The sequence below is a fragment of the Meleagris gallopavo genome, chromosome 1 (genome assembly GCF_905368555.1).
Source record: "Meleagris gallopavo chromosome 1, MGAL_WU_HG_1.1, whole genome shotgun sequence".
Classification (NCBI taxonomy): domain Eukaryota; kingdom Metazoa; phylum Chordata; class Aves; order Galliformes; family Phasianidae; genus Meleagris; species Meleagris gallopavo.
The window spans coordinates 140153550-140180957 of record NC_139404.1 but is presented as its reverse complement, the minus strand read 5'-3'; the positions used below and the strand labels follow the sequence as shown (position 1 = coordinate 140180957).

At 37.6% G+C, this 27408-nt stretch overlaps 1 protein-coding gene across 1 annotated transcript; it reads right to left on the bottom strand.

Moving 5' to 3' along the window:
• Positions 1 to 3783: 3783 nt before the first annotated feature.
• SLC10A2 (solute carrier family 10 member 2) lies at positions 3784 to 13522 on the bottom strand. The gene is made up of 6 exons (XM_085215534.1): positions 13016 to 13522; positions 9587 to 9705; positions 8354 to 8442; positions 6122 to 6297; positions 5174 to 5331; positions 3784 to 4079 (listed from the first exon to the last, which is right to left on the bottom strand). The coding sequence occupies exons 1-6, from the start codon at positions 13459 to 13461 to the stop codon at positions 3946 to 3948; spliced, it is 1122 nt and encodes a 373-aa protein (XP_085071660.1). The 5' UTR covers positions 13462 to 13522; the 3' UTR covers positions 3784 to 3945.
• Between the last annotated feature and the right edge of the window lie 13886 nt (positions 13523 to 27408).

Sequence of the window (27408 nt, the reverse complement as noted above, 5' to 3'; positions counted from 1 at the left end):
GCAAATATCATGACAACTAACTGTTAGGTCTTGATTTGATGTTTTCAGTTAATTTAGTGTTCAGCTTAACTGAGATATTAGTGCTTCTGAAACAAAATATATATTCCTTAACAAACAGAAGCAGTTTTTCTTGTGTTGCTCATCAGTTCTGGCTCAGAACATCTAGACAGTCTTGCTTAGTTGCAATTTGGTTGTACTTCTGCACTGTACTTTTGCACGATACTTGTTCTAATTCTGGATGTGAACAACTGATATGCTTAATCTGGGAAAAACAAGAGTATTCTTGTAAAGTATTGAGTAGCAGAGGTCTGTGCTTTCAGAGATAGGGAATATTGATTACTGTTTTAGGTTTGCATCAAATGTACAGTATATTGATTGGCTGGACCACAAAAAAATAAGTTCACCTGTCTTTTCATAGACTGACAAAAACAATAATGATTAGCAGAGTTTATAATTATGTTTCTTGAACATCATAACCTGATTAGTCTGTAGTAACAAACTCATTTAACTTAAATTGCAAATCAATTTACTCGTTAGTTCTATTCAAATTGTACTCTCTTATGACTAAGACAGCACAATTTGTGATAGAATCACTTTTATCTGTCAGCTGAAAAATTAGTTGTATGATTAAAATCATTATATTCTTCTGTCTAGTTGTTTTTGTTTTTTTTTTTCTTTTTTTTTTCTTTTTTTTTCCCCCTGGTTAAAGGAAATGTACTGGATGCCTAGAGATTTTATGCAGGAAACAGATGTATTTAATTTCATCTTTCTTGTTAAATCTGATAGTCAAAAAATGATGCATTTAGTCAGATCATTCTCTCTTATAGAGAGAGAGAAACAGAGACAGTTCCAGTGAATAATTCATCCTGTAACAGGTATGGGAGACAGAGGGCTTGATTAATTTTGGTGGTTCTTTCTTTTCTTTGCTGGCTAGAGAACACATCTTTGTTCTCAGATGTATAGCCACGAACTTTGGCTTGGAATGTATAATCATTGAGTCTTTGCAAATCTTCTACCACCAATCATGAGATGAGATAGACAATTAATTCAAATACCTTTTGAATTTTGGGGTAAGTTTATCCATAGACATATTTCAGTTCATTTTTCCTGCAATGGTTTGAGATCTTGAATTGCAGCATAGTTAGAACATGACTATGTAAAAGTAGACTCACTGTGTTAACCTAAAACCTGTTAAGACATCAGTATAACTTTTTAACATGAATTGATACATGATTATCAGCATGTTTAAGTGTTAACTGGATGTTAGACTGAACATTACTGCTTGATGCTTCTTAATTGCACATTCTGTGATGTCTCATCAACAGGCTGTTTTAATGAATAGAAATAATACTGTGAAAATGGTACTGCCTTTCTTTGAAAGGAGGTGATTCAGAGTGGATTAAACCAGTTGATCTCTGTAAACTGGGCTCTTGTTTTTGACGATGTAAAAACCAGCTGCAAGGCTGTAGGCCACCAGCATCCTTCAACAGAGAAATTCACATCTCAGCATTTGTAGGGATGCCAGCAAAAGAAATAACATCTTTCTCGAGACCTATGAGAAAGAACACATCTCCTCCAAAAGTTCTTGTGAGACAGCCCAGACCAGTTGCATCATTGATGGACATTGATGCTTCCCAGCCTCCTGCAGCTGTATATTTAGGAGCTGTCATGTCAACACAACCCTGCCTCTGGCAAGATTAGCAAGCCATGGAGATATTTTTTTTTAAGTATGTTGTACTCTAGAGCCACAGGTTGGCCAAAATATTTAAGCTGGCTTTACTTCACACAGAACTTGGAACATCCAAGTCTCATTAGAATTCATTGTAGTGACTGCAGGAACTACAACCTCCAGGCTTCGTCTGGTACCCCCACTGCACATACACCATGTACATTAAAAAAAACATATCAAATATGGCATCAGATGTCTCATAGTCATTTTACACATAATCTGAGATATTTTTGTTACATCTCACAGCCATAAACTTTGCCTGTATGTTAAGATTTAGTCTCAGTTCTTTCCACCACAAATTATTCCAGTGGGCAAAATTATAAATAGTTTCTGACTTTATTCAGTTCAGTGTTTATACAGTTGCTTTAAATACATACACATACATAGTATAAGTAAGACAGACTACTATTCATCAATACAATTTCAAATTCCCCCTTAAAAACACACAGAAGCATTGGGGTTCAGCATGGCAAAAGAGTAGCAGTTTGTTCTAAGAATAACTCTACCCTAACTGACATCTGCTGTCCATTTTTAGATGGAAACAGGAAAAAGACTTCTTATCACAGATATTACAAGTAGCAGCTTATTCTTTTCTCATTGAAAGTGGTGTTTCACATTTGTGATTCCTCCATAAAAGAATTCACAACATTTTTCTGTTTATTCTTTATTCTATAAAAAAATAATACACCTAGCTATGTGCTATCTTCTACTAAGGGTTGAAACCCTCCTTGGAGGTATGACCATTCTGAACTTAACCTGAAGGCAAAACAGCTTCAAGCCTCTCCAAACTCAGGAATATTTTAAGATCCTTTCTCTCACATATGGTATATAAAAATAATTTATCTTTTGTTTAATATTGGGCACGTTTCTGCAGCAGTGGAAAGCTACACGTCTGGAACTTAAATTCCACAATTTCAGTTGTGTTTGTAGAAAAGCTGCCATTTCAACTCATAACACCTCAGAAGGTCCACTTGAATATGACAAAGAGGTGTATAGTTTCCATGTGTTGACAGTTGGCTCACTCTTGAAGTTTTTGGTCAGCCAAGCTCTCACTTATTTCATCTGAAGTTCTCTGGATGTTTTCTTTGCATAAGAGCTACAAGAACTAATGTTACTGAATGTATTCACAAAAAATTACAGCTGCAAAAAATTTACTATACTATTTCTCTTAAAATTATGCTATTTCTTCACATACTTAGGACAGCTTTTCATATGTGCCCTTGAATTTTCAGAGACAAATAATGTATATTTACATCCAATTATGTTGGTTTGTGGTTTATATAATTAAAATATCACAGTCATTAACTACATCTTAAACTATGTCTTACAATCATGAACATGTAGTAAATCCAAACTTACTGCATTTGTACAACCACAGAAATTTATGACTCTCAACTACATTGATGGCACATTTCCCAAAACTCAGCTTGCTTTTCTGCATGTAGCTGTCATTCAAATGGCCTTAGACTTATCTCCTAAGCTTTATCTCTCTGCTCATGTTTCTAACACCTAAAGATCCAGACTGAAGATGCAAAGCTTTTGGTTTTCATTAATCCAAGTGGAAAAAAAAAAAAAAAAAAAAAAAAGAGTCTTGATGTACTATGCATTTGTGAAACTTATAGCTTTAGAAGAAATTAATGCTTCAAGCAGTTAGTACAGTGGAATAACTTTAGCCTGCCTAGACTGACCTAAATGAAACTTCACTTCATTACTAGCTTGTTTCAATTTCATGGTTGATTCATGTTCAGTGGAAGTCCCCCAGCTTTATCAGATCTTCCATATCAACTCCTATTGCTACTCAGGCACTTATAGAAGATTTATCTTTGGGGCAGGGGCTGAGACTAGCAGACTGATTTGCTGCATCATGATCCAGAATCTGTAAAACAAGTATCTGCTTTTTTTTTTTTTTTTTTTTTTTTTTTTTTTTTTTTAGCAATGGCTCAACTTTATTCTTTTCTTCTTTACAGAAACCATAATAATACATTAAATATTTTAGGGAATTATATTTAAGAAGAAATATTAAAATTGTGGTAGAAACCATGTTGAAAATCAAAGCAGAAATTTTTCATAAGTTAATAATTTTGAAGTGTCACTGTCCAGTATCAGCAAAACTCCATCTTTTGCTAAATATTTAGCAAAAATATAAAGCAACAGCATCTGAAAACAAGCTCTAGGTAAACCATATACTCAGCTGGTTGAAACAGAGAGGGAATTGACTATTTTGTCTCGTCTGATACAAATCCTCCATTTTCTTTAGCATGTGACGAAATTGATTTAGAATCATCTTTTTCTTCTGTTTTCTCAACGTCTGTATTAGTTTTGGCACAGCGTTTTATGTAAACACGGTAGCCTGGAAAATTAATATTAAATGAAAACATTATAACAATGACCTGAAAAGCAATGCATTCGCATATAAGCATACAACACTTTATTACCTTATGTTGCTAAAATATTCAAATAGCTCAATACAATTTATTTAAAGTCAGATTTAACTATTCCTTGTCAGCAAATCTCATCGCTAAAGAAGTATGTTTAGAAAATAATAAGGAAAATGTTTAATTTTTTTTTTTTTTTTTTTTTTTTTTTAATGCATGACTGCTTTTTGTTCCTGTTAAAAGTACTGCCTATCTTTATTGGAAAGCCTTTGGGCAATTGGCTGGATCTGTGGGACTCAGTCTTCTACACAAATCCTGTTTGGCAGAAAGCAAGCCAAAGTGAGGAAAAACTGTTCTTCCATTCTCATGCAATTGCCACCTCGGGAAGAACTTGAGATACAGCTCCCAGGTTGTGTCCCTGGGACAGTGCTCCAGATGCCTGGTAAGATGGCTCATTTGTGACTGGGAGCAAAAAAGTCCCAGCTAGTTTTGGGGGTGAACAAAAAGGATAAAGTCTCAATCCTCAGTAGGTTAGGTGTGTACTTGTAGTGCAGTGCATATGAGGTGTATGTAGAAGTAAAAAGAGACCTTATAACAGAGGATTTCCTTTCTCATATTAGCTGTGAAGCTAATCTTTCTCTTGATGTATGTCAAGATGCATGCCTTTCAGGATGGTCCTGGTGTGAAACTGCAAGCTCAGGTACTTTGGAGTAGTAGATGGCTCTAGAGAAGACACATTTGCTTTTCTTCAGGAAAGGGTAATAACAAATCTCTGCCCAAGGTATACTTCTGTAGTCAGTTGTAGGTGACAGAGATTGCTTCCCTTGCTCTGAAAAGTAAAGGGCCTTACAAATCTTAAACTGATCCTTATATTGTCCCAGTTACATACAGGACATAGCACAGTGGTGATGAACAATGATAATTTGAGTCATTATTAAGTTAACTGTTTTCCATTTGATTATTTTTCTCTCTCAACTGTATGTTCCTGTTTTCTCCACGTTGACAGAAAATGAGGCTGGTGATGATAGCAATAATAATAACGTTCTAACAGAAAATATCTGTACTTTACCTGCTAAAATCATTAGTGCAAACAACAGCTGGAAAATGCTGTAGATGAGTGGGAAAGTAAACATCAGTTCAAGTTGTTCAGGGCTGAAGGAGAGCTGTACAATTGTTGAACAGAGCTGAGTGTTTTGCATGCCTGTTTCCAGAGACACCGTACGACATCTAAAGGGAATAACACAATGACAACTGTGAAATAGCATCCTGTGCATTCCTCTTCTTTACTAGGTATCTGCAAAGTCAGGGTCCACATAGATAAATGAAAAAATAGCATTCCTCAGCTTACAAGTGATAGAATTTTTAGAACCAGAACACATGCAATTTATACCAATTAAGCAATTGCAGGGGAATATTATATGCTATAGTCAACACTACTGATTGTAGAATCACAGAATATCCTGAGTTGGAAGGGATCCACAAATGTTATTAAGTTCAACTCCTGGCTCCACAAAGGACCACCCAAAATTCAAACCATACATCTGAAATGATCTTTGAACTCTGTCAGCTTGGGGCTATGACCACTACTCTGGGGAGCCTGTTCCAGTGCCCAGCCACCTTCTCATTGAAGAACCTCTTCTTGGTATCCAATCTGAAACTTTATTCTCCCTCTCTTTTGAAACAATACTCTAAGTTGTAGGCTGCTGTTTCTTCATGAGAAGTTTTACTTGCCACAACCCATTTGTTTGTTAGGTCTATTCTGCTCACTTCCTTTGAAGTGTAAGTCATGGGCACAGATGAGAAAGACAGGAGGAAATACTAGTCATAATCCATAGATAAAAATGTAAACATTATAAGTTTTCTTTACATGCTGTACACTAGAAACATGCTCGGGAATGAGTGATCTGTTGCAAAACGAGTATTTAGGAAGCATTCTCAGCATTGATTATTCCTTAAATAAAAGCTTGCTTCACAGATGAAATAAGACTATAAGTTTATGTCAGAGAGAAATCTATACCTGCTCCAAGACAGACCAGCAAGACGAGCCAGAAAAAATCCCAAAGAATAGCCAGCTGCTGGAAATATGGTACCAATGATCCATAGCTTAGGTGTGATAACCCACGAGCCTTTGTAGAGTATTCCTCCAACCACAGCAATAATGACAATGAGAACTGCTCCTGCTATGGAACCAACCTGTCAGAAAAAAGAGGAAAGATGGTGTGAATAAGAGACTTTAGTGAAATTTTGTGACAACAAACACAATGTCAAACACTCCTTTGAATGTCTTTAACTGAGCCACTGAAACATCTTATTAAACATAAAGCTAAATGTCTACTGCCATCTAATTCATGGGAATCACACAGATTAGATCACTGCCATTTTCCCAAAAATAGAGCTGTAAAATGTACTTCAAAGTGTGACTACAGACAGATCAAAGCTCAGCTAAAACTAAACATTAAAAACTTCAGAGCTGTAACATAGATGAGGAACAACACAGGTACTAGATTTTTCCCAGAATTGTTGGGAAAATAGTAGTCTAATAGCTAGAATAATGCACTTTTCCTTCCCACTCTTTGAACAGTCACACCTGGGGGCTTAGCATAGTATATGCTAATTAGATGCTAGATTGTTGGTGCTAGGAAATTATTTGTCGAGTGAAGGAATAAATATTTATTGTGGCTGAAAATACTGTGTATGAGAACTGACTGTGAGCTCATATGCATTTCTATATAGACATAGTCACTGAGTTAATCTTATTTTCTGTGGCTGAACATACTGAGATCCTCACTGCTTCTTGCCAAGGTAAAGGATAACACATTCTCTTGTAAATATTCAGTTTATCTCAATATCTCAATTATGGTCTATGGTTGCAAGAGATCTCATGAGCAGATATCTATGGTTAAGTGAAGGAGAAATCCATTTCTCAGCTAAAAGGTGTATTCTCATTGAACTGGCTTCATCAACCTTTGACTGAATCTTTTTAAGGGCACTGAGTCAACAAGTGCTTTTGTTTGACTGAGAGATTAACCAAATGCACCTAGGAAAAAGAAACATGGTCTAGCCATGACAAGCTATTCTGTTTCACATTGTCTTTGTGCTCTTATCTTCATTTCTCACTATCTGGACCTTAATCTGACAGCTACAGTTCAGTCTTCGCTTGATGCTTCATTGTCCAATATCAAGCAAACTGGCAGTGGAATCTACTGTAGGTTGCTCACCCACTCAGTACAAATGATGACAAAATTGCTTTTTGTTGAAAGTAGAGTATCTTCTCATGTGAGCTCAAGTCCATGACTTTCCCTTAACTGAGCATGCAGGAACAGCACTGTTTTGAAATCATCCCTCAGTACTATTCATGTTCTTATGTAAGCTGTGGATACATTTAGAAACATAACAGGATAAATAAAAATTTCGTGAAAATTACTTGAACTTAAAAGGACGTTATTTGCATTCTGTAATTTCTGAGCTGATAGCAGAAAAGGAATAATAAAATATAGGTAACCACTTGTCAGGTTACTTTTATTTAAGAAAATGTAGAAAATGTTTATATTAACTTAGGGTGGTCAATAAAGGCCAAGGATACTTGGCACATCTGAGAATCACTTTGAACTGAGCAGGAAAATATTCAGAATGATTAATTTTCTGTTAACATAGAATGCAGATAAGCTATTACTATTACTATTTTGGTAAGGTCTGTTTTTGCCAAAAATCATAGATTCAATGCTTCTGAATCTATCTTGCAAATATAGTTGAACTTTCTGAATGGTTTTCTTATATTTTTTAAATATTGGAACATTTTCAATACACACACATATATCTATATGCATATTTAAATCAACATCACGCTCAAAATTGCCAAAAAATGATAAATTGGTTTAAAAGTGGAAATGTTTTTGTTTGACTTAGAAGGTCTTCATTTTGTACTATTTTGAAGGAAAAATTCCATTTGACCTGAATGATTTTCCTTCCAACTTTCAGTTTACATTATAAAGTTGAACTCGGTTGCTAGCATAGTTCTAGCCAAAAACAAAAGTATGCTCTTTGATGATGGCTTCTAATAACATGTATGGCTAATGCACGTATGTGCAGGGGGAAAAAAATACATTTCTGCAGTATTTCATTTGTTTTCTGCTGAAAACTCCCAGACTCTCAGATATGAATACTATGAATAGTAATATGCTGCTTCAGTGGTGCTACAAATTTCATAATTTGTCTATAATTACCAATGTTTCAGCAGTAAAAATCCTACCTTAAGTATTATTTTTGCTTTACTGGGCCACTTGTGATTAACAAATACTCCAACCGAAACAGGAACTACAAGAGCTACCAGTGAAATTCCTGTAAAAAAGAAAAGAGAAAAGAGAAACCCACATATCATATAGAAGTTCATGATGGGAGCATGCACTGCGTGGAGCAGCCAGAGGTATAGAGAAAGCCTACAGTGTATGTTTCTGGTATGCACACTCCAACACATGCACGCTGTACCTGCACCTGCCCATTTGTTTTTCTACAGTCTGTTATCTTTGGCAACCTGTTGAAGTAATTGTCATTCAGCTGAGCTACATGCTCATTCACCTGAATCAAAAAGGCAGACAGAAATTTGAGTGCACTAATCACCACTATCCTGTGATGTACGTAGCTATATTAAATGTTCACTTTGTCTGCAGGTGTTTCACTACTGCATCAAATCAACAAATGGTTTAGATCTTCTTTTGTTCCGGCCTTCTTTCTCCAGCATGGTTTTTGAAAGCACAAACAATATATGTGATTTTTTTTTTTTCTTTTTTTTTTCCCCATGACAATGGAAATTGAAATTGAAGAATATGAAAGTGACTCTGCTGGCTTTGTAAGATAACCACAACATGGAACTGAATGTGATAAGCAACAGGGCTACAGTTCTGCAAAGCACTGGAGCATATATTTCTAAATACTTTGACTGTTTTCTCTTTGTAGCTGGATGAGATTTCTGACAGGAAGTCAAATGAAGCCACTCCTGGTGGTGTAGATTGCAGCTTTTCAATGAGACTCAGCAGTTTTAATCGCTTGTTTAATTATCCACATGTGCTTAAGTACTTTGCCAGATACAGCCTCAGCTCTTAGCTCTTCGCAGGATTGTGCCTTAAAGCTGTTACCAATGCTTTCATCCAGGGAAAGCAGCTATTTCTGTATGAATTATTCTTATTCCAGTACCACGCAGGTTTCTAAACCATTTAAAAAGAAAAGAATGCACGAACTTGCGAAAAATAACTGTACTGTGTTTATTATGACAAAAAATACTTGATCTGAAGAGCTGTGGATGATGTGAAGTGATCTAGGTACCTAATTCCCACCAAAATCACTGAAAAGTAGGAAAATACATATTTTTAAAATGTCTGAGGTAATTTCTTTGTGCCTGTGCAGGATGGTGATAGTGTAAGAGTGGTTGTTACTAGAAGGAAAATAAAGGAGAGTCAGAAGGGAAAGTGTGGTTCGCTTGACTTACCAATGCTGTCATAGGGGAGTACAATTGCATCAGAATCGGTCCACATCTTAGTATAAACAAAAAGACAGAGTGGCATCATCCCCATTGCAAGAAGTGTGGAGCATGTTGTCATGCTGATACTGCAAAGAAATTGGTTTAAGTGGCAATTTGTGTCATGCTAGTCTATACTCTCTTCATTTCCTTACTATGACTTAGCAGCTTATGAAAAGATATACAAGAAATACTACTGGCTACAGCCAATTTATCCATATGTCAAATTAGAAAAAAAGTTAATGCAAAGGATGGTTCCTGCTGAAAAAAATTAAAGAAAAAAAACCACATAAATACAAACACGTTCTGCAGACATTACACAATAAGTTTCAGTGCAGAGCACAGTACAATAAAAGTCAGTACAAACAAAGAAGAAGAGTGGCAACATTAGGAAGGACTGTTGGCAAGTCTGTACGTGTGGTGACTGGCTGGCCTCTGAAAGGTCAGCAACCTGGATCAACTGCCACTTTCCATTTCACTATCAGTTCTGGAATATTTTAGAATTTCTCTCCAAAGCCAAAAAGCCAAAAAAACCAAACCAAACCAAACCAAACCAAACCAAACCAAAACAAAAAACACCTTAATCATCTAGGAAGTACAACATAATAAATTTCCCTTTTCTGACTTTTCCTGCCCTAGGCCAAAGAGCAGGTACTGATAATTACACTTTGAAGTTGAGCATAAGTATTGTTGCTTCCTTGGTTTGTTCAAAGATGTTTCTGTGTTAAAATATAAAGTCTTAGAATCATAGAATCATAGAATGGTTTGGGTTGGAAGGGACATTTAACATCATCTAGTTCCAAGCCCCTGCTATAGGCAGGGACATCTCCCTCTAGATATGGTTGCTCAAAGTCTCATCCAGCCTGGCCTTGAATGCTTCCAGGGTTCGAGCACCTTGCTAGGCAACCTGTTCCAAGTCTTGAATCTGTTGAGCCTGGTATACTTCGTAGAAAAATGAGCATTCTGCTGGACAACAGAAGACAGAATAAGACAGCAAAAAAGGCAGATTGAAATGGAGGATATAGTCAGATTTTTTTGAGTAGTGGAGGTAAAATGTTGCCTTCAAATCATTCTCCTATGAGGTAAAAATAATGACAGAAGGCTGGGAGACTTTAGAAACTTCCTCATGAGCCTCCCTTCTGACAGCTCTTTGATGTAGTTTACCCTCATAACAGAAGCTATAGATACACAAACTGGATACATTCAGAGATATCTGGAAGAATTCATACAGAAACAACAGAAATATTTGCTTTAGTTTTGGTTCCTTTGACTCTCTGATTCAGTGTTGTTGGATATAATTCGGTAGGAGACTCTGGAAAGAGAATTCTTACATACAAAGGAAAAAGAGCAATGGTCTTTTACTCAGGTCTGATAAAGACCCAAGTTGATAAAGAACTCATGTGTCTATATTTCCTACATATTCTTATAGTTTCTATATCTACATTCTACTGTAAACACTGCTCATTTGCTAATCTGAATTCCTGCTCTTGCAACAGCTCCTGGAGGAGCTATGGAGGAGAGGAAATGGTAACGCAGAAGCAGTTGTTCTTATGAGTTAGCAAGAAATGTCTAAAACAGGTGTCCCTATGGGAAATTTCAGGGGTTATCATCTGGGTCTGAACTACTAAGAAACATACAAAACCTCATACTTCACCTTTCAGTGATTACACAAATAGTAGAAAATTAATTCTTGCTCTAGCTTATGGTTTAATTGCACTAGCAAGTGTTGAAGCAGGACGGTAGATAATGTCAGTGGCTTATTACATACAAAGATAAAATATCAGTTAAAAGCAAAACTTACTCTGATATGCTGTGCTGGCTACAGAAACCAGTCAAGCTACTTGTACTATTATTCTATCAAGACTGATGATGAAGACTTGCATCACTTGCTGTACCTCCTGTTTCCTCTAGTCCTTGAATTATTGTAAAAATGTAGTGATCAAAAGCCTTTGAAATCTTAAGGTAAAGGCTTTTAGTATACTAATAATATTTATAACATAATATTTAGTATGTGTTTCCAATTTACCTCACCCTCTGCCACCATCATGAGTTATGAATTCTACTCATATTTATAGCATCATCAATTAGGATTCTGATTATGCAGATCCGACAAAGAACAGCTTAGCTCAGTGTATTCTTCCAAGGAAAGATTAGGACAGAATTTAAGACTTGTGCTGGATGTCTTTTTATCTATGTTTTCTCAGACCCACATTCATTGAAATAAATTGTCTTATAGTTTCTACTATCATAGGTTTTTCCTCCACAGTGAGGAAGCTGGTGATTAGCGGGGGTTGACTTAATACATAATTCGAACGCAGGCATTACATTAACACCTGTGTGTAACAGAAATGTTCACTGTTTTCAAAGGATGGAAAAAATGTCTTATTAAACCCACAAATATTAACATTCTTAGTCAATTTGCTCTGACTCCACATCTTTCTTCCTTCTATTATTTTTTCCACTTCTAGTTCAGAGTGGCATATGATAAATTGGATGAATGCTCCAATTTATGTTTCTCTGCAGGAAATGGAGAAATTAGCTTGTTTATTTTAGAGCAGAGTAATCAGGATATGAAAAGAAAAAAAGATAGCTCATTTTTAAAAGCTGTTAGAGTTAATGAACGCCCCAAGAAATTTTCATCAGGAGTATGGTGCACTTTTACAGTGCGTTTGATGTCCAAGACCGCACTACGTATCCTACATATTTGTTTCTGAGTTTGGAGCACCCAGTCAGAGACCATCACACTTAATCCAATGGAGTTTTTCCAAAGCAGCTCATGTGCAGGGCTGCATTAATCAGTAGCTTTTCACCTGTAAATATTTCCTTCAGTTTGAAGACTTTGCAGAAGGTGCCAAGAGCACGTAGAATTGTCAAAAGTGATTTTCTTTTGTATTAGTTCCCAAAGAGAAAGGCCTGTCTGTTCATTGTGCAGAACACAAAAGGAGGAAAGATATTTTTCCAAAGGTGGTTTCTTTTAAGAAACATTTTTTCAATAAACTGCTGCATAGTTGCTCTTTCATACATAGAACTATGTATGAAAAAATCTTTATTATATTTTTTTAATGTCCAAGGTCTTGGAGAAACAAAATCAAAAATATAAGTCTAACTTAGTCAATGAGTTCATAATCCTTAGTATACTATTTTATGAAGAATTTGAGATCTTACAGCAAAGACATTCTCTAATATTCATAATTCTGTTATGATATCACCCTAATATTAGTTATCAAGAACTAACAATAATTCTAGTCTCCTTATATTTACTTGTACTATAGTAACTAAATACCTCTACAGGAAGAAAGTTTCACACATCAACCAAGACAAGAAAAAAATCAGACAGTCCTTTTCAACACAAAATTTACAAAAAGCCATGCGAACATTTTAGAAAACAGTTGCTCTTACCTTAGGTCCATGTCACCATCCACCCAGTAGGCGATGATATTAGAGGCTGTGCCTCCTGGACAGCATCCCATGATCATCACCACAACGGCTTGAATAGGAAGCACATTAAAGGCCAGTGATAGCAAGAAGGCTGTGAGAGGCATAATTCCAAACTGACAGAGGAAACCCACAAAAATACCCCAGGGTTTTTTTATGTGGTGCAAAAATTTTTTAATTTCCACATTGCAACCCATGGAGAACATCACCAAAGCCAGCATGATTGTTAGAACAGTACTTAAAATTACACTCAAAGTCTGGTTAAAATTATCTTCTGGTAACACACAAGATGTACCCTTGCAAATAGTAGCATTTTCTGGACAAGCTGTGGAGTTGTCCACAGCTGGACAAGCTGTGGAGTTGTCCAGCAACTTGGTGTTAAAATGCTGAGAAAGTAAGTGAGCCTGCATTTTGAAATGCAGAACTGCTCAGAGTATCCAAGGCAAATTTTCAAGCCTGTGTAAATGATTGTTTGTCAGCCACTCTTTTTAAATGATCCAGAAAGCAATAAAGTTCAATAAATACCTGGACGCTGTTACTATTCCTTAAGGGTTTGGCACATTGCTGATTCATATGGTTATAAAAGTTGTGCTTGCTTGATATGGTGGTAATCAATCATTTATTCATATGATAATGAGGAATCCCACATTGAGAGAACGCCTGTGTTAATATTTAAGGGTGTAAAGGAGGCTCGTGGAATAGCTAAGCAAACAAAATGAAAATCACAGGAGGAAAAGAAAGTTTAGATATCATTCTTTGAATTTCTTGCATGCCTCCAGGAAAGTTGCTTGTGCGTGAACAATGTGTGTGTAACAAGGATGTACAGGGCTGAAAGGAGTAACTGATATTCAAAAAAACCTGGGTAGAGGCTCTGAGCAAGGATAAAAGATTCACCTTCTAAATACTGCACAAGGCTGCATTTTAGGGAATTGTAAGAACTTCTCTGCAATTGCAGCAGGGCAGTCAAATCCTCAGACCTGTCCAGGGAATGCTGCAGGCAGAGCTGTGAAGTGTCACATCATGCTATGTGCCACTGCATTCAGGTGCAAGGGTCTACTGGATGCAGGGAGTCATACTGAATGGAATGTGATCCAAGTTTGACTGTATTTCTGGTGTAATAGAAGTTATGACTGGTGTACAGTGACAACATTCTAATTGTGTTTAGTTGCACAATTTGTCATTCTTTCTCAGTTTCCATGTAGTCCTTAAAATGGTTAGGATCCTAGCCTTGAATTTTCTTACAGTCTGCTAAAAGGTTGCCTGTATTTTTGGCTTTGGCTCATGCAGCACAGCTGTAGGAGCTGACACCTGACACCCTGACATCTTCATGTCCCTCAGCCCATTACCAGTGACCAGATGTCTGTGTCTAACCTCACTCCAGGCCACATCTACCCCTGTGCTGAATCCGTCACTTGGGGAAGGGAGGAGAGGTGTCATGGGCTGGGCTTGCTGGGGAGCAGATTTATGGTCCTCCTAGCCAACTTTTGCCAGTTGCAGCTGGCACTCTCATGCCTTGCTCCAGCTTATGCTGGAAATGTTGGATATTGGAGAAGAAGAGCGCTGGGAGGTGAGAACAGAGGAAAACGGAGATTTGTTTGCTGGGTTGGGCACAGGGTGTGGGACTGTGGGGCTGGCATGTTGCTTTGGAGCCCGCTGTAGTCAGCTCTGGCCAAGCTGAAGCAGAACATGTCCCCTTTGATGCGATCTCTGGTCTGAGGCCTGCTCCTGTGAGGGTTCTCCATGGGCTGTGAGCTTCTTCAGACCCCATTAATTGCTGTCCCGTGTGCTCCTCCATGACTGCATATGGCGATCTGCTCCATGTGGTGCCTGTGGGTTGCAGGGGATGGCCTGCTCCTCTGTGGGCCTCTCCTGTGCTTCAGGGAGCTTCTGCCTGGAGCACCTACTGCCCTCCTTCTGCACTGACCTGGATGGCTGCAGGGCTGTTTTTTCACATTTCTCACTCTTCTCTCCCAGCTGCTATTGTACTGCAAGTTTTCCTTTAATCTGCCCTCCCAGAGACACCAACAGTGTCATCCATAGCTCAGCTCTGGCAGCAGTGTGTCCTTTTGGAGTAGCTGGAGCTGGCTTTGCTCTGACATGGAGCAGTGCTGGGCTCTACTCACAGAGGCCACCTATGCAGCCCCCTGCTACCAAAACCCTGCCATGTAAGTGTAATAGAATTGTGGCTATCATCCTGCTGGGTGGATGCTGTGTGAATATTCATGCATTAAACAACACAATAACATTGTGAAAGTAATATACCAAGCAAATAAATAAATAAATAAATAAATAAATAAATATCCACTAGAAAAGTTAGATGAGTTCTTCATGCCAAAACAGCAGCATTAACAGTAGCAACAAGAATAAAACACTAGGAAGCTAGGATATTTTACAGTTCTTCTGACTGTGTAGCATACATGAATTAATCTCATGTTTTCCAGGCCCTACAAGCCACTGGTCTCTTTCTTATTTTACACCCTTGAGCTTCTCCAAAACTGGGAATATTTTAAAAGGAGGAATTATGATGCTTCTTTATCTATAGCCAAGATATATAAATGTAGCTCTTATACTAAAACCTAAACCAAAATGTGAAGTACAGCAGATGACTCCCAAACATCGTTAGTTTTCCATACTTAACTTTTTTTTTGCTAGACTAATAAGCTAAGCCATAATTATCTTCAATAAGCAAGACTCTCACTAAAAGTCTCAGCATTTTGTGCCTAAACTCAGTGTGCAAAATGATAGGTATTACCTTATTTTATTTATTTTTTTACTTTTAATAGTGAACCATTGAGGGGAAATAATAGAAAGGGTTTCCCAGCATGACCACATGGCACCTGTTTCTTTAAAAGTGGATCAGCTACATGGCTGCATCTCCTAAGTCACTGCTGGATGCCTGATGGGATAATGTCAGACTAGCTGGCAGCTGGCAAGCCTTGCCCTGTGATTAGTGCCACATCTGTGTGACTATGATATGTTTTATAGGACAAAAAGCAAAATAATAAGGAGTGGATGAAAGGAAAAGAAGGCTCCAAGATCTCAGGCAGAAAACTCATTCTCCTTCTTACATTCTCTTCCAAACAGAATGTTTTATTTTTTCAAACCAAGTCTCTTAAAGGGCTCATTAGCTTTTAAAAGTATGGCTGTAACAAATACTTTTTTTTTTTTTCTTCTTATATTTCTTTTCTTCTTCTGATTTTTTCTTCTTTAATCTGCATCTAAATGCACTTGAATTTGCTTCTTGTTGAAACTGAACTTCTTGATCAGCCCACCTTGAAATCTTCAGCAAGACTCAAGGCCAAGGGTGGCTTTCCTAAATGTGTTAATACTTGTTATCTTGTGGGAACCAGTGGTGAGTGGTTTAGGAGAGGAGCTAGTTCTTCTGCTACCTTCTCCTGCCAAGTATGTATCTGAACCCTGCAGTGTGCAGAATGCTCCCATCCACCAGAACCAACACGGTTGGACTGTCCTAGCTGTTGGTCTCCAGTCTCAGCTGAAAGATATGAATGCCAGCTCTTTCTCTCCTAGGTTTGCTAATACATCAACTCATTGCATAAAATCTTAGATCACCAAACATCCTTTCTGGAAAAAGAATTGAACCATTCTCAGCTCAGTGTATTATTAGGCTAAAATCAACAAATTTAGCACTGATGCTAAAGAATTCCTCATGTGTTGTTAGGGCACTGGAACCATATCCACAGACATTGAAATATTTACAGTCGTGGTTAAAACTTGGTACATTGTAGGGAGTATAGTATTATCAAGTAGGAAGTTATCTGTTTCAGGAGTGCTGGATTTCAAACAGCCCTCTAATTTATTTGTTTTTTACAGTATACTTTTGAGATTGGAAACGGATCAAAAAACAAAAAGCAAATTTGTCTGCTTCCTGCAAGTTTCCCTTACACTGACAGGGAAAGCAACATTTCAGCAATGGCTGTCAGACACACCGAGCTGTACAGCTTCTGTTTTGCTGCCTGTTTTCTACTTAGGTTCTCGTTCTTGGATGTCAGGGGGAAATTCTTTACAGAGAGTAGTGAGGTACTGGAACCGGCTGCCCAGAGAGGTTGTGGATGCCCTGTCCCTGGAGGTGTTCAAGGCCAGATTGGATGGGGCCCTGGGCAGCCTGGTCTAGTATTAAATGGAGAGGTTGGTGGCCTTGCATGTGGCAGGGGGGTTGGAGTTTCATGATCCTTGAGGTCCTTTCCAACCCTGGCCATTCTGTGATTCTTACCTGCTGAGGACTATGTACCCTGTGAACACAGCTGGCAGCTTTTGCCTATTCCTGTTGCACATGTTATTCACTGTGCTTTTACAAATTTGGTGTCCAGGAAGAAAGCAACAGTGAATGTGATGGCATTTCAGCGATGATTAACATCACTCATTTGATTGTGGACACTATCTCCCGGCATACCTCAGGAGTGGAAATAAACAACACTTAAATAGAGAAATATCAGCCCAGCTGTACGTTTGTGATGTAGAACTACCAAATTGCTTTATTCTTAATTGCCTTCTTGAATTCTGTGATGGATTGATGAGGCTGCCAGCTTGTGCAAGTTACTTTAGTGGCACTTCAGCAAACATATCTAGGCAGATTAAGCCTGTACAGATCTGTCCCTCTGCCGACAATTATATAATTGATTTATCCATTAACTCAAGCAGTTATAAAACATGAATAGCAGTAAGTGCGTACTAAGCTCTACAATGGGAGAGAAACAATTTAACAGTTTGTCTTTTATGGCTGTCTAGTGCTTATTTCTGTGATATTTCTCCTAATGAGACTTATGAATCTTTCCTGTCTGCTTAATTCAGATTCTGAGATACTTCTTAGTATATTTATGCTTTGGTTAGAAGAATCTTTTATTTCAGACAATTAATTTCCTAAAGGCAATTACCTGCTTCTTTATAGCATCTAGAAAAAAGAGACAGCAGTTACATCTAATGTCAGTGATTTTGTTTGTAACTTTAAACTTTACTATAAATATAGATGGAAGAGTTCTTCTTTGTTTGTCTGGAAAAAGTGGTACTACATAATTGAAAGTTTATAGAGGGCATTATGAAAAGGAAATCTGGGATGGAAGGAGAGAAAATTCTTGATGTTAAAATATACGTAGCTAAGATTAGCTTCCCAAGAAATACTGAAAAGTAACTGTGAAATAGTCTTACTGACTCTTTGCTTTTACTCATTTACATTTCAGCATTGGTTGCATACATATGAATTCTGCCTGCCTGTTAGATTCCTGAGCTGTCTGAAAGGAAACATCTGTGGCAGGGGCTCTCTTGCAGTTGGCTGTTGATGAATTCAGCTGGCAAACAACCTGATGTGTGAAGGGCTGGGATTACAGGCAAATGTGTTCTGCAGGTGTACTAGTTTTGAGAGATGCACCTTATGCCCATGACTGAGCTTCTGCATACACCAAATAGTTGGTTTGAGGAATGCAATTCTGCTAAAATTTGCCAAAATTTTAAAAGCTGTGTCTGTAAGGAGATTTATATAGGGCATTTGTGTTCTCTCATATGTTTCAGCAGTGCCAATGTAAGTTATGACAGAAAATAGGAACTTCAGTTACTGAGCAAGTTTCTGCCCTTAGTTTTCCCACTTAGAGCTGAATGGAAGAGGAAAGCCTTGAGCAGGAATTGCTTCATGTAAGAACTGATCAGAGCTTCCAGGAATGGGAGAAAGAAGTGATGAAGATGCAATGGAAAGGCCACTAGGTAAAACTGTTTTACATTGTTACACAGATGTTTACTCTGATTTAAGGCTTTATTAATGAAAACAAACAGATTCATCAAATGGGAAGCCTGTACTCTTTTCTCAAAAACTGGACTTTCTCTCTCAATAAGAGAGAGGAAGCTTAGTAGTTCTTTTTCAGATTTATAGCAGGTATTTCAACTCAGATCTTCTACGTACTGTTTTGGTAGGTTCTGGACACAGGCTCTAGAGAGTAGCAGCTTTACCTGCACAGCTCTATGGGAAGGCCTATTTATAACTGATTATTCTTTTATTCTATGGCTTTATAGAAAGTTTTGGGTCAACTGGAAAAATTTTTTTTTCTGGTAATTATAACTGGATCAATGTGTGGTAAAAGGCTCGTAAGATTTACCTGATTCTAGAGCTTTAAAATTCCGTATAATGAGGAGAATCAGATAATAGCAGCTGTTAACAAAGTTAAGATTCCTTTTGTGCTAGATGCTGTGCAGGACTGTAGTAAGCATGATTATCTGTCATTTTTGGCTTTTCTTCTAATACTACTCATCTTATTTTGATAAATGGAAAATTCCAGTACAGCTGGTGAGAGAAAAACAAATGCAAAAAGGTGTTCACTGCACATATAAATGGTATGTGACAAAGACACCTGTTCTTCTGAAAAGCCAATCTAAAGCTTTTGCCCTTTTCTTTTGGGGAAAGCCTTTTGATCTTCATGTCCATCATCTTAATTGAATTTTAATTTGCCTATGACATCCCTCTTCATTATGGAAAATACTGGCAGGACTGCATTATTATTCTAGGCCTTTAAATTCCATTTTTAAAATGACTTCAGTGATTATACTTGACTGTTTGTGTTCAGAAAGCCTCTTATCACAATGAGACACTGTTTAAAAGCTCTTTAAATATTGGTTCCATATCTGCAAAGATAATCTTAAAACCTTCAACAATGCAACATGTAACCTTATCTGGGAGTTGATAAAGTCTCAACACTCTGGAAATTTTAACAATTCTGTCTGGTTATTGGAGGTTTACTTTTTGCTGGCTGAAAATTCATGCAGGTGGCAATTTGGCTGTGGGAGTTGAAAGTATGGAAGATGTGGTGCTCTTGATTTGGTGTATTGTAGTGCTCGTGTAATTGATAGGATTGGTGCTTTCTCTGTGAGTGTCTGTGTTGTGCATATGTTAAACTGTATAATTCTTACTGATGACTAAAGCAATAAAATTAGATGATAATAATAAAGTTGTATTATTTAATAGAACTCAGCCTTCAGTTAGCATTTGTCTTTCCATTTTGGGAAAAGGATACAAAAACTTAATGATGTTGAACTTACTGATTCTGAGACCTAAGAGAATCCATGCTCAGATGCTTGACATCTTCCATGCAATGTTCATCAAAATAGGCAGTCGCACAAAAGTAGTACAGTAAGGCAGGAGTAATCAGTTCAAAATGCTGAGGAACTGCCCTTTGACCTTCAATTATCTCTTTCTTCACTGACTCCTGCAGTATGAGAGCTGGAATAGGTCCTAGGTGTCTTTTTTTCTCCAAGTCCTGTAGGTTCATGCCTCTGCTCTAGTGGGTATTTGATTACACCACTCTGAGAGGGACCATTCCAGCAGGAGGTCTGAGGGAGTACTTGCCCACAGTAGCCTGCTGGCTCTGCCCAGGGCACTTTGCAGGCAACTCACCGGGAGCTGGATGATGTGAGCTCAGGTCCCTTCAGACAGAGATTGCCCTCTTTAATTCCGCTTCCCTTGCAACTTGCATGAATATTTCAACCAGTGGGCTTTGGGGATAGGAAAATAGCGGACATATCAGTGGTACTTTCTGCATGTTAGTGTGCCTTGCCTGTACTTTACTTCCACTGGTAGCTTTGATTGTGCTGGAGCATAGTCAGTGATAAATGGCAGCTCAGTGAAAGCTTGAGGAGCTCATCAGGAATCAGATGCCTGCAGTAGCATCTTGTTAGTATAGTATCCACAGCTCTTCATGGGTGGTTGCCTGCATGGGTATCCATTTTGAAAATGCTTAATTTCCACCAATTCTGTTTTGAAATTATTTTCAATGCTTATTTCCATCAGAATATACACTATGTTTTATTACACGCATTTCTGACGGAGTTGAGCATCTTCTGTTTGGAGTGTAATGTATCAAGAAAGTGACTTTATTCCATCTTTATAATAAGAAGAATTTACGCATGAATATGAATGAAGTTATATGTAAAGAACCATATATACACATTTATATATAAATTACATGCACTGTGAAAAATGACTCAATATAGGCAGAGAAAGTGTGTTGTGTGGTTTTCCCCCCCCCCCCCTCCCCCCCCCAGAGAAAAATTGTGCTTTCTGAAAATTTGTATCTGATTGAAATGATTCTTCTGAAGTCTTCAGTGTTCCTTTGGTAAGCAATGACATGCTTACAAAATGACATTTTTGCTATTGTTACTGAAATAAGCAGAGGCAGTATAAACTTTCTGCACATTGAGAAGATTTAAGATCTTCACTGATATCTATTTTCTCTTCAACAGGATTTTGTGATCGTTAAAAAAACCTGATGCTCTACTGTAAAGTGGCATTTTTTTAGGAAGAAGAAAGTTTGTTTCATTTTGAAGGCATTTAGCAAAAATGGGAACACTCTAAACCATACTTTTATCCTCCTAATGATATTTGCATGATTCAGTACAGTTTATTTATCCCTCTGCACTCTATGCCTCAGTTTACAACTCGAAATGTATGGTTATTTACATACACAGTCTTCTAGTTAAAAATGCTTGAAACATAACTTGACCTTTTTAAAAATGTGAGATAGTAAATGGAGGAACTTGCTTGGTTTTCTGATTCCTGGACACTTAGAATATGCTTTAGTGCTATTTCTGTACTCTGCCTCATGAAGTCTGGAAGTGATCTTAAAATGAAAGTTGGAATGCTAACACATGGAAAAAATAATACTGTGGCACTCCAATAAAATTAAAAATTTTATGACAAAAAAAAAAACAAACCCTAAAACACCAAGCCCAAAGTTATGTGTATTATCTGCAAAGAAACCTTTTAAAGAAGTTTTAAATAGAAGTGCATAGACACAAAGTACAAATGTGGATGTGACTTCTGCAACTGTGAGGAATACAAAATTGATGAGTGGGAGTCATTATAAAAAAAATAGGACAGCACCATATTAACAGATATGTTAAAAATTAAATATTGAATTAAACCTCTTTTAAAACATTCTGTGCAGTGTTATCTCAAATAAGGGAGTTGCAATCCAAATTTTTTTCATCTGTATCTCTAAATATCTAAATGTGTGGGTTTAACTTTCTTCTCCTTTTTTTAAAACAGTGTGACCTGAAGGTATCTTGCAGTGGAAATAAAAATATTGAAAAAATGAAAGACTTAAGAATAAAAAGTAGATCCTTAGAGACTGAAGTAATAGCATTAGTGAACAAACTAAAATAAAAAAAAAAAAAAAAAGCAGGTCCAATTTAGATGTGCAGCCTGGTGATGTCCATTTACATTATAAAATATTTGTCAGAAGTACATATTTTTTTAAACAGGGAAGAAAAAACACTGGAAAAAGCAAAAAAAGACTAATTTTTTTGGGTCATGCCAGAATATAGTTAAGAAAAAGAAAATGATAACTCTGGTTCAGTGCCAGCACCTGAACTAGTTTCTCCTACTTCTACTTTTTGCAGTAAAGCTGCCATTTCTTTAGCTTTTATGTGGAGGAACAGTCCTGTCAGATGACCAATTAGCTATGCTGTGTTTGTATTCCCTGGAGAAGACATGTAGCTCTGGCACTCTGAAGGGATATATGCTCTAGGCCAGGCTCTGGTGACACATTTTGATGGTATTCCAGGCTGCAATGCCAAGTTAGCCAGGCTGCACTGAGAGAGATGGTGATGAGAAGATCACCAAAATAATGCAAAACTCTCGCAGCTCACCCAAAATTTTTCTTTGGTGTGGGCTGACATTCTGCGTGTACTTTCTGTAGCTACATGTTGACCTTGAGAGTTAACGTACACTGAGAATGTTGGGCAGATACATGTTTATTTCTTTAACATGCCTTATTGTCCTTCTATCTTCCATGTTTTCTTAGATATTTAACTCTTTCTCTCTTTACTAGTACAGGCTAAGAAAGCCCCTTACTAGTTTTGTAGGTTCTTTGATGCAAACTTGCAAAAACAGCCTCTTCCAGGAGGAAGAGATCATAGAATGGCTTGGGTTGGAAAAGACCTTAAAGATTATTTAGTCCCAGCTACCGTGCCACAGCTAGAGACACCTTCCACTAGACCAGCCATTCCAAAGCCCCATCCAACCTGGCCTTGAATGCCTCCAGGAGTAGGGTATCTACAGCTTCTTTGGGCAACCTCTTCTGGTACCTTACCACACTCATAATGAAGAATTTCTCTGTTATCTAATCTAAACTTACCTTTTTTTTTTTTCTTTTTTTTTTTTAAATAATTTTAAAACTGTTACTTCTTGTCTTGTCCTATCTATATACTCTCAGAAAAAGATTCTCACCCCACCTTTCCAGAGACACTGTTTAAGTACTGGAGGGCTGCAGTGAGGGAACAATCAGCTTCCTTGCTCTGCTTCTTTTAATGTAGCCTAGGTTACATCTGGCTTTCTGGGCTGCAAGAGTGTGTTGTCAGCTCTTGTCAAGCTTTTTTCCCACCAGTACCCCCTCCCCCCACTCCCCCACAAGTACTTCACCATGGTGTTGTTAAATTCATGTTTATGAAATACAAATAGTACAGTGGAAAAAAATATATAGTATCCTTTATTGCAAACTAGAATTTTCAGTGGTATGTTGTGAATTCTGTTATGTTCTGGATATACCTGTGCTTGCAAATGTTGTGTATCCTGATAATGATAACAACAGGAACTGAGAACTTCAGGGATTTATGTCTGTTTAATATTTCCTACATTCAGCTAAGTTGGCCTGAGTCATTGAGAGACCATGACATGCCAAAAACCAGACCTGCTAGCACTACATAGAAAACATAAAATATATATTCAAGAAAGATGAAATACTATGTAACAGAATCAAAGACTGGCTTAGGTTGGAGGGGACCTTAAAGATTGTCTGTGGGCAGGGTTGCCAACCACTGAAATCTCCTTTCTTCATCAACAAGTAATATGTTCTGCTGGCCTTCAGTGATTCCTAGGCAATATTAATTTTGTCTTGATTATGTGACTGAGTGAATGAGAAGTCTTAAGGTCTCCTTTTGTTTTCAGAACTGCTTGCACTTGTGTTATCAGCAGTGAACACACCTGAACATAGGCTAGGTGAGATGTTTAATAGGCAAAACTTTCCAGAAATGCGATGGCCCTAGTGTTGCTCTTTGTCTTTGGTGTGACATTAGTGGCAAAGATAGAGAGATGATGATGATGATTAATGCCTCAGTCCCTGAGCCCTCTCTTCTGCTGAAGTCCCTTCTTGTCTTTGGCTGAGGATGCTTTAGCACAGTGGAGAGAGGAGGAGTGAGATAGGAAACAGTAACTTCATCTCCATGAAACATTTTCCTTTTCTGACCTCCAGGTCTGAGTAGCTGCAGCTTTGCACTTGGTTAACCCAACTCTCAAGAACTATTGCACAAATTGGGACTCTCTGAGCTGGTGGTCATTTCTTTTCTCTTCTAGGTGTTTTTCAGTTCATCATGGGAGACCTCCCAGTTCATTACTATAAACTATTATACAGAGCCATTTGGTTTTGCTTGTTTGATGGGAAGGGTGGCTGGTTATTTGTCTATCTCATTTTTTTTTTTTTTTAACTCTTTTTTTCATAATAGGAGGATCTCTGGCATTGGAAAAAACAAGCTGTAAATGGTGCATGTAAGTGAGGGCTAAGTGTGAAATATATTGATTAAAAATTGATGTATCCAGAGAAGTTAGTGGCAGGATTTTCTGGAGAGACTTGGAAGCTTTCTTTCTCAGGCTGAAGAAGAAGCATAAAAATGAGCAAGATAAACAAATTGATTATGCTCAGAATTTTCTTTAGAAAATGCTTTTTACTATCCACATAAGTATCAATTTCTATTTTTTTTATTTTTTTTAATTGTAAACCTGATTCATTTAGCTCTTTCTTCTGTTTTGAGGCTGCCTTTTCCATCTAAGACACTGAAATATGAACAGCTAGTTCATATGACATTCATCAGTTCTTCACCAGTTAAGTAGGAATGGGTATGTCTCTTCACACTGTCATTATTCAGCAGTATGTCACCATGGAGAGTCCTTTTTACCTCAGGTGAAAGAACGAAATACAGTGAAAAGCTACCTGTCATCATCCATAACTTCTGATGCTTAGTACTCTCTCATATGCTTTATTCAGACCCGTGAAACATATGTGTTGTTCTGATTTCTGTGCTAACGTTAGTTCATTTAACAAAGTTCATACCCGCAGCTCCTATTGCTTTTTCAAAGTTGTTACACTTTCAAAAACTTTGATGGCCTCATGCCTTCACCTTAGCCCTGTTAACATAGAAGAAAGAAATAGACTTTAAATTTCTCAGAATGCTGTAGCAAACATATAGAAGTGTACAGAAGAGAAGGAAGAGCTGTTAATAAGTGACTGTTCTGTTCAGCTCTCATCATGGGTATTATCACACTTTTCCTGTGTGGGAAACTACTTCACCCAAAGCTGTATAAGGAAGTGATATGGGGAGTGGAAATGTTCCTAAGTTAGGGAAAGAAAATAAAAATATTTGTTAACATAACGGCACAGTCAAGCTTTGGAGACTCAATTGCAATCTCCTAAATTGTAGAAATGGAGAAACAAATAGCATTAACTATCCATTACTTATTTCAAAACTGGGCGGTGTAGAACTTAATTACTTCTAAGATATGCAAAACTCTCATCTTTAGCTTTTTGATATATAGTTATTATTATTGGTCACTGTAATTACTGTAAATGATATAAGAGTCCTGACTAAATGATGTTTGATTTAAGACCTGTGTCATGCAAATAACAGCCCATGAAACCTGAAGGTTGATTAACAGCAATAACTTGATCATAGAATCATAGAATCACTCAGGTTGGAAAAGACCTTAAAGACCATCGAGTCCAACCATGACCTAACCATACTACCCTAGCTAACAACCCTCCGCTAAATCATGTCCCTGAGCACCACATCCAAATGGTTTTTAAACACATCCAGGGATGGTGACTCAACCACCTCCCTGGGAAGCCTATTCCAGTGCTTAAAAACCCTTTCTATAAAGAAGTTTTTCCTGAACCTAAACTTACCTTGGCACAACTTAAGGCCATTTCCCCTTGTCCTGTCACCAGTGAGAAGAGACCAAACCTGCTCTCGCTGTAAGCACCTTGATGTTTATACTTGACAATGAACAACATTGGACAGCAAGAAGTGGAGAACACAAACAGAAATCAAATTCCATGGTGATAAGAGATATTGTTCAGTTCCAAAGACTTCAGACTGTTCCAAAAGCCTTACACTCTGTGGGGTGTGGGTTCATACTGCATTTACTCAGAGGAAACCTGGTGTGTAAAACACTAAGAAATTCTAAATTTTAGTTTAGTTAACACCAAGTTACCTTGGTACGAACTGTGGGCATGACATCCACATGCATAACTTTCAGACTGCATTATAGTCTTCAAGGTAGTGCTCTGTCAACAGTTTATGGGCTGGTTTGGCCTGGTTCTGTGACTAGTAGGACAGGGGAGACCCATGGATCCATGCCTTGGAAAGGGAAAAGGGGAAAAAAAAGGGTAGGGAAATGGGCCTAAAAACAACACAGCAGCAATGATCAGAAGAGAAAGAAACTAGTTTACTAAATAAGATATTGGAACGCAAGATAACATTAGATAGTAAATTAAATGAGAGAGAGGGTCCAAAAGCCAAAGACCTTACTCTAATGCTGAGGTGAGATGTGCAGTCAGGGTTAGCAGAAGGGAAGAGGGAGGTCTCATGACTTTGCGAGGCATTTTATCTCCTCTCTGAACACAAAGCCCTCTAGGGTATGTAGTTATTTTCTGGGACAGGTACCTAGAACTGGAGCATTAAGTCCCAGGACACTGCACGATGTTATGATGTGGAGTACCAATAACCAAAAATCATAAAACCATGACACACTCATTTATTTAAAACAATTTGAAAAACTGCGTGGCAGTTCTGTGATTGGAATCACTATGGGGTCTGGACCACTTGAACATATCACGTGCACAGCTTATTGTAAAGGATGTGAAACTGGGGGCAAAACCAGCTCACCAGCTTTATTTATGAAAGTTATCAGCTGTAGCAAGGAAAACATCAAGCAGAATGACTACATCATCAGTAAATGGTTAGGCTGGAAAGGATAAACTTGGGAGCATTTCCTTTTCGCACTCACTTGTCATAAAAAGGTAATGATGACATTATCTCTGGGTTTGTTTGATTCAAAGCAGCTTCTCTGAATCTCTTTGAAGCAGTCTGAGGACTCTTCAGGGTCAGAGATTGACAGATTTAAAACTACTGCTCTGTTGGAAATTTGTCTATGTCTCATAGCATTTTGCCTCCTGAGAGAAACACAGACTCACATTTTTCCAGCTTGATGCAGTTCCCCTCAGCACCTCTGAGAAGGAGGATTCTATGGGGCTTTGCTGGTTTTCTTGAAAGACATTAAAGCAGCATTCTATGTGGATAACTCCTGCCAT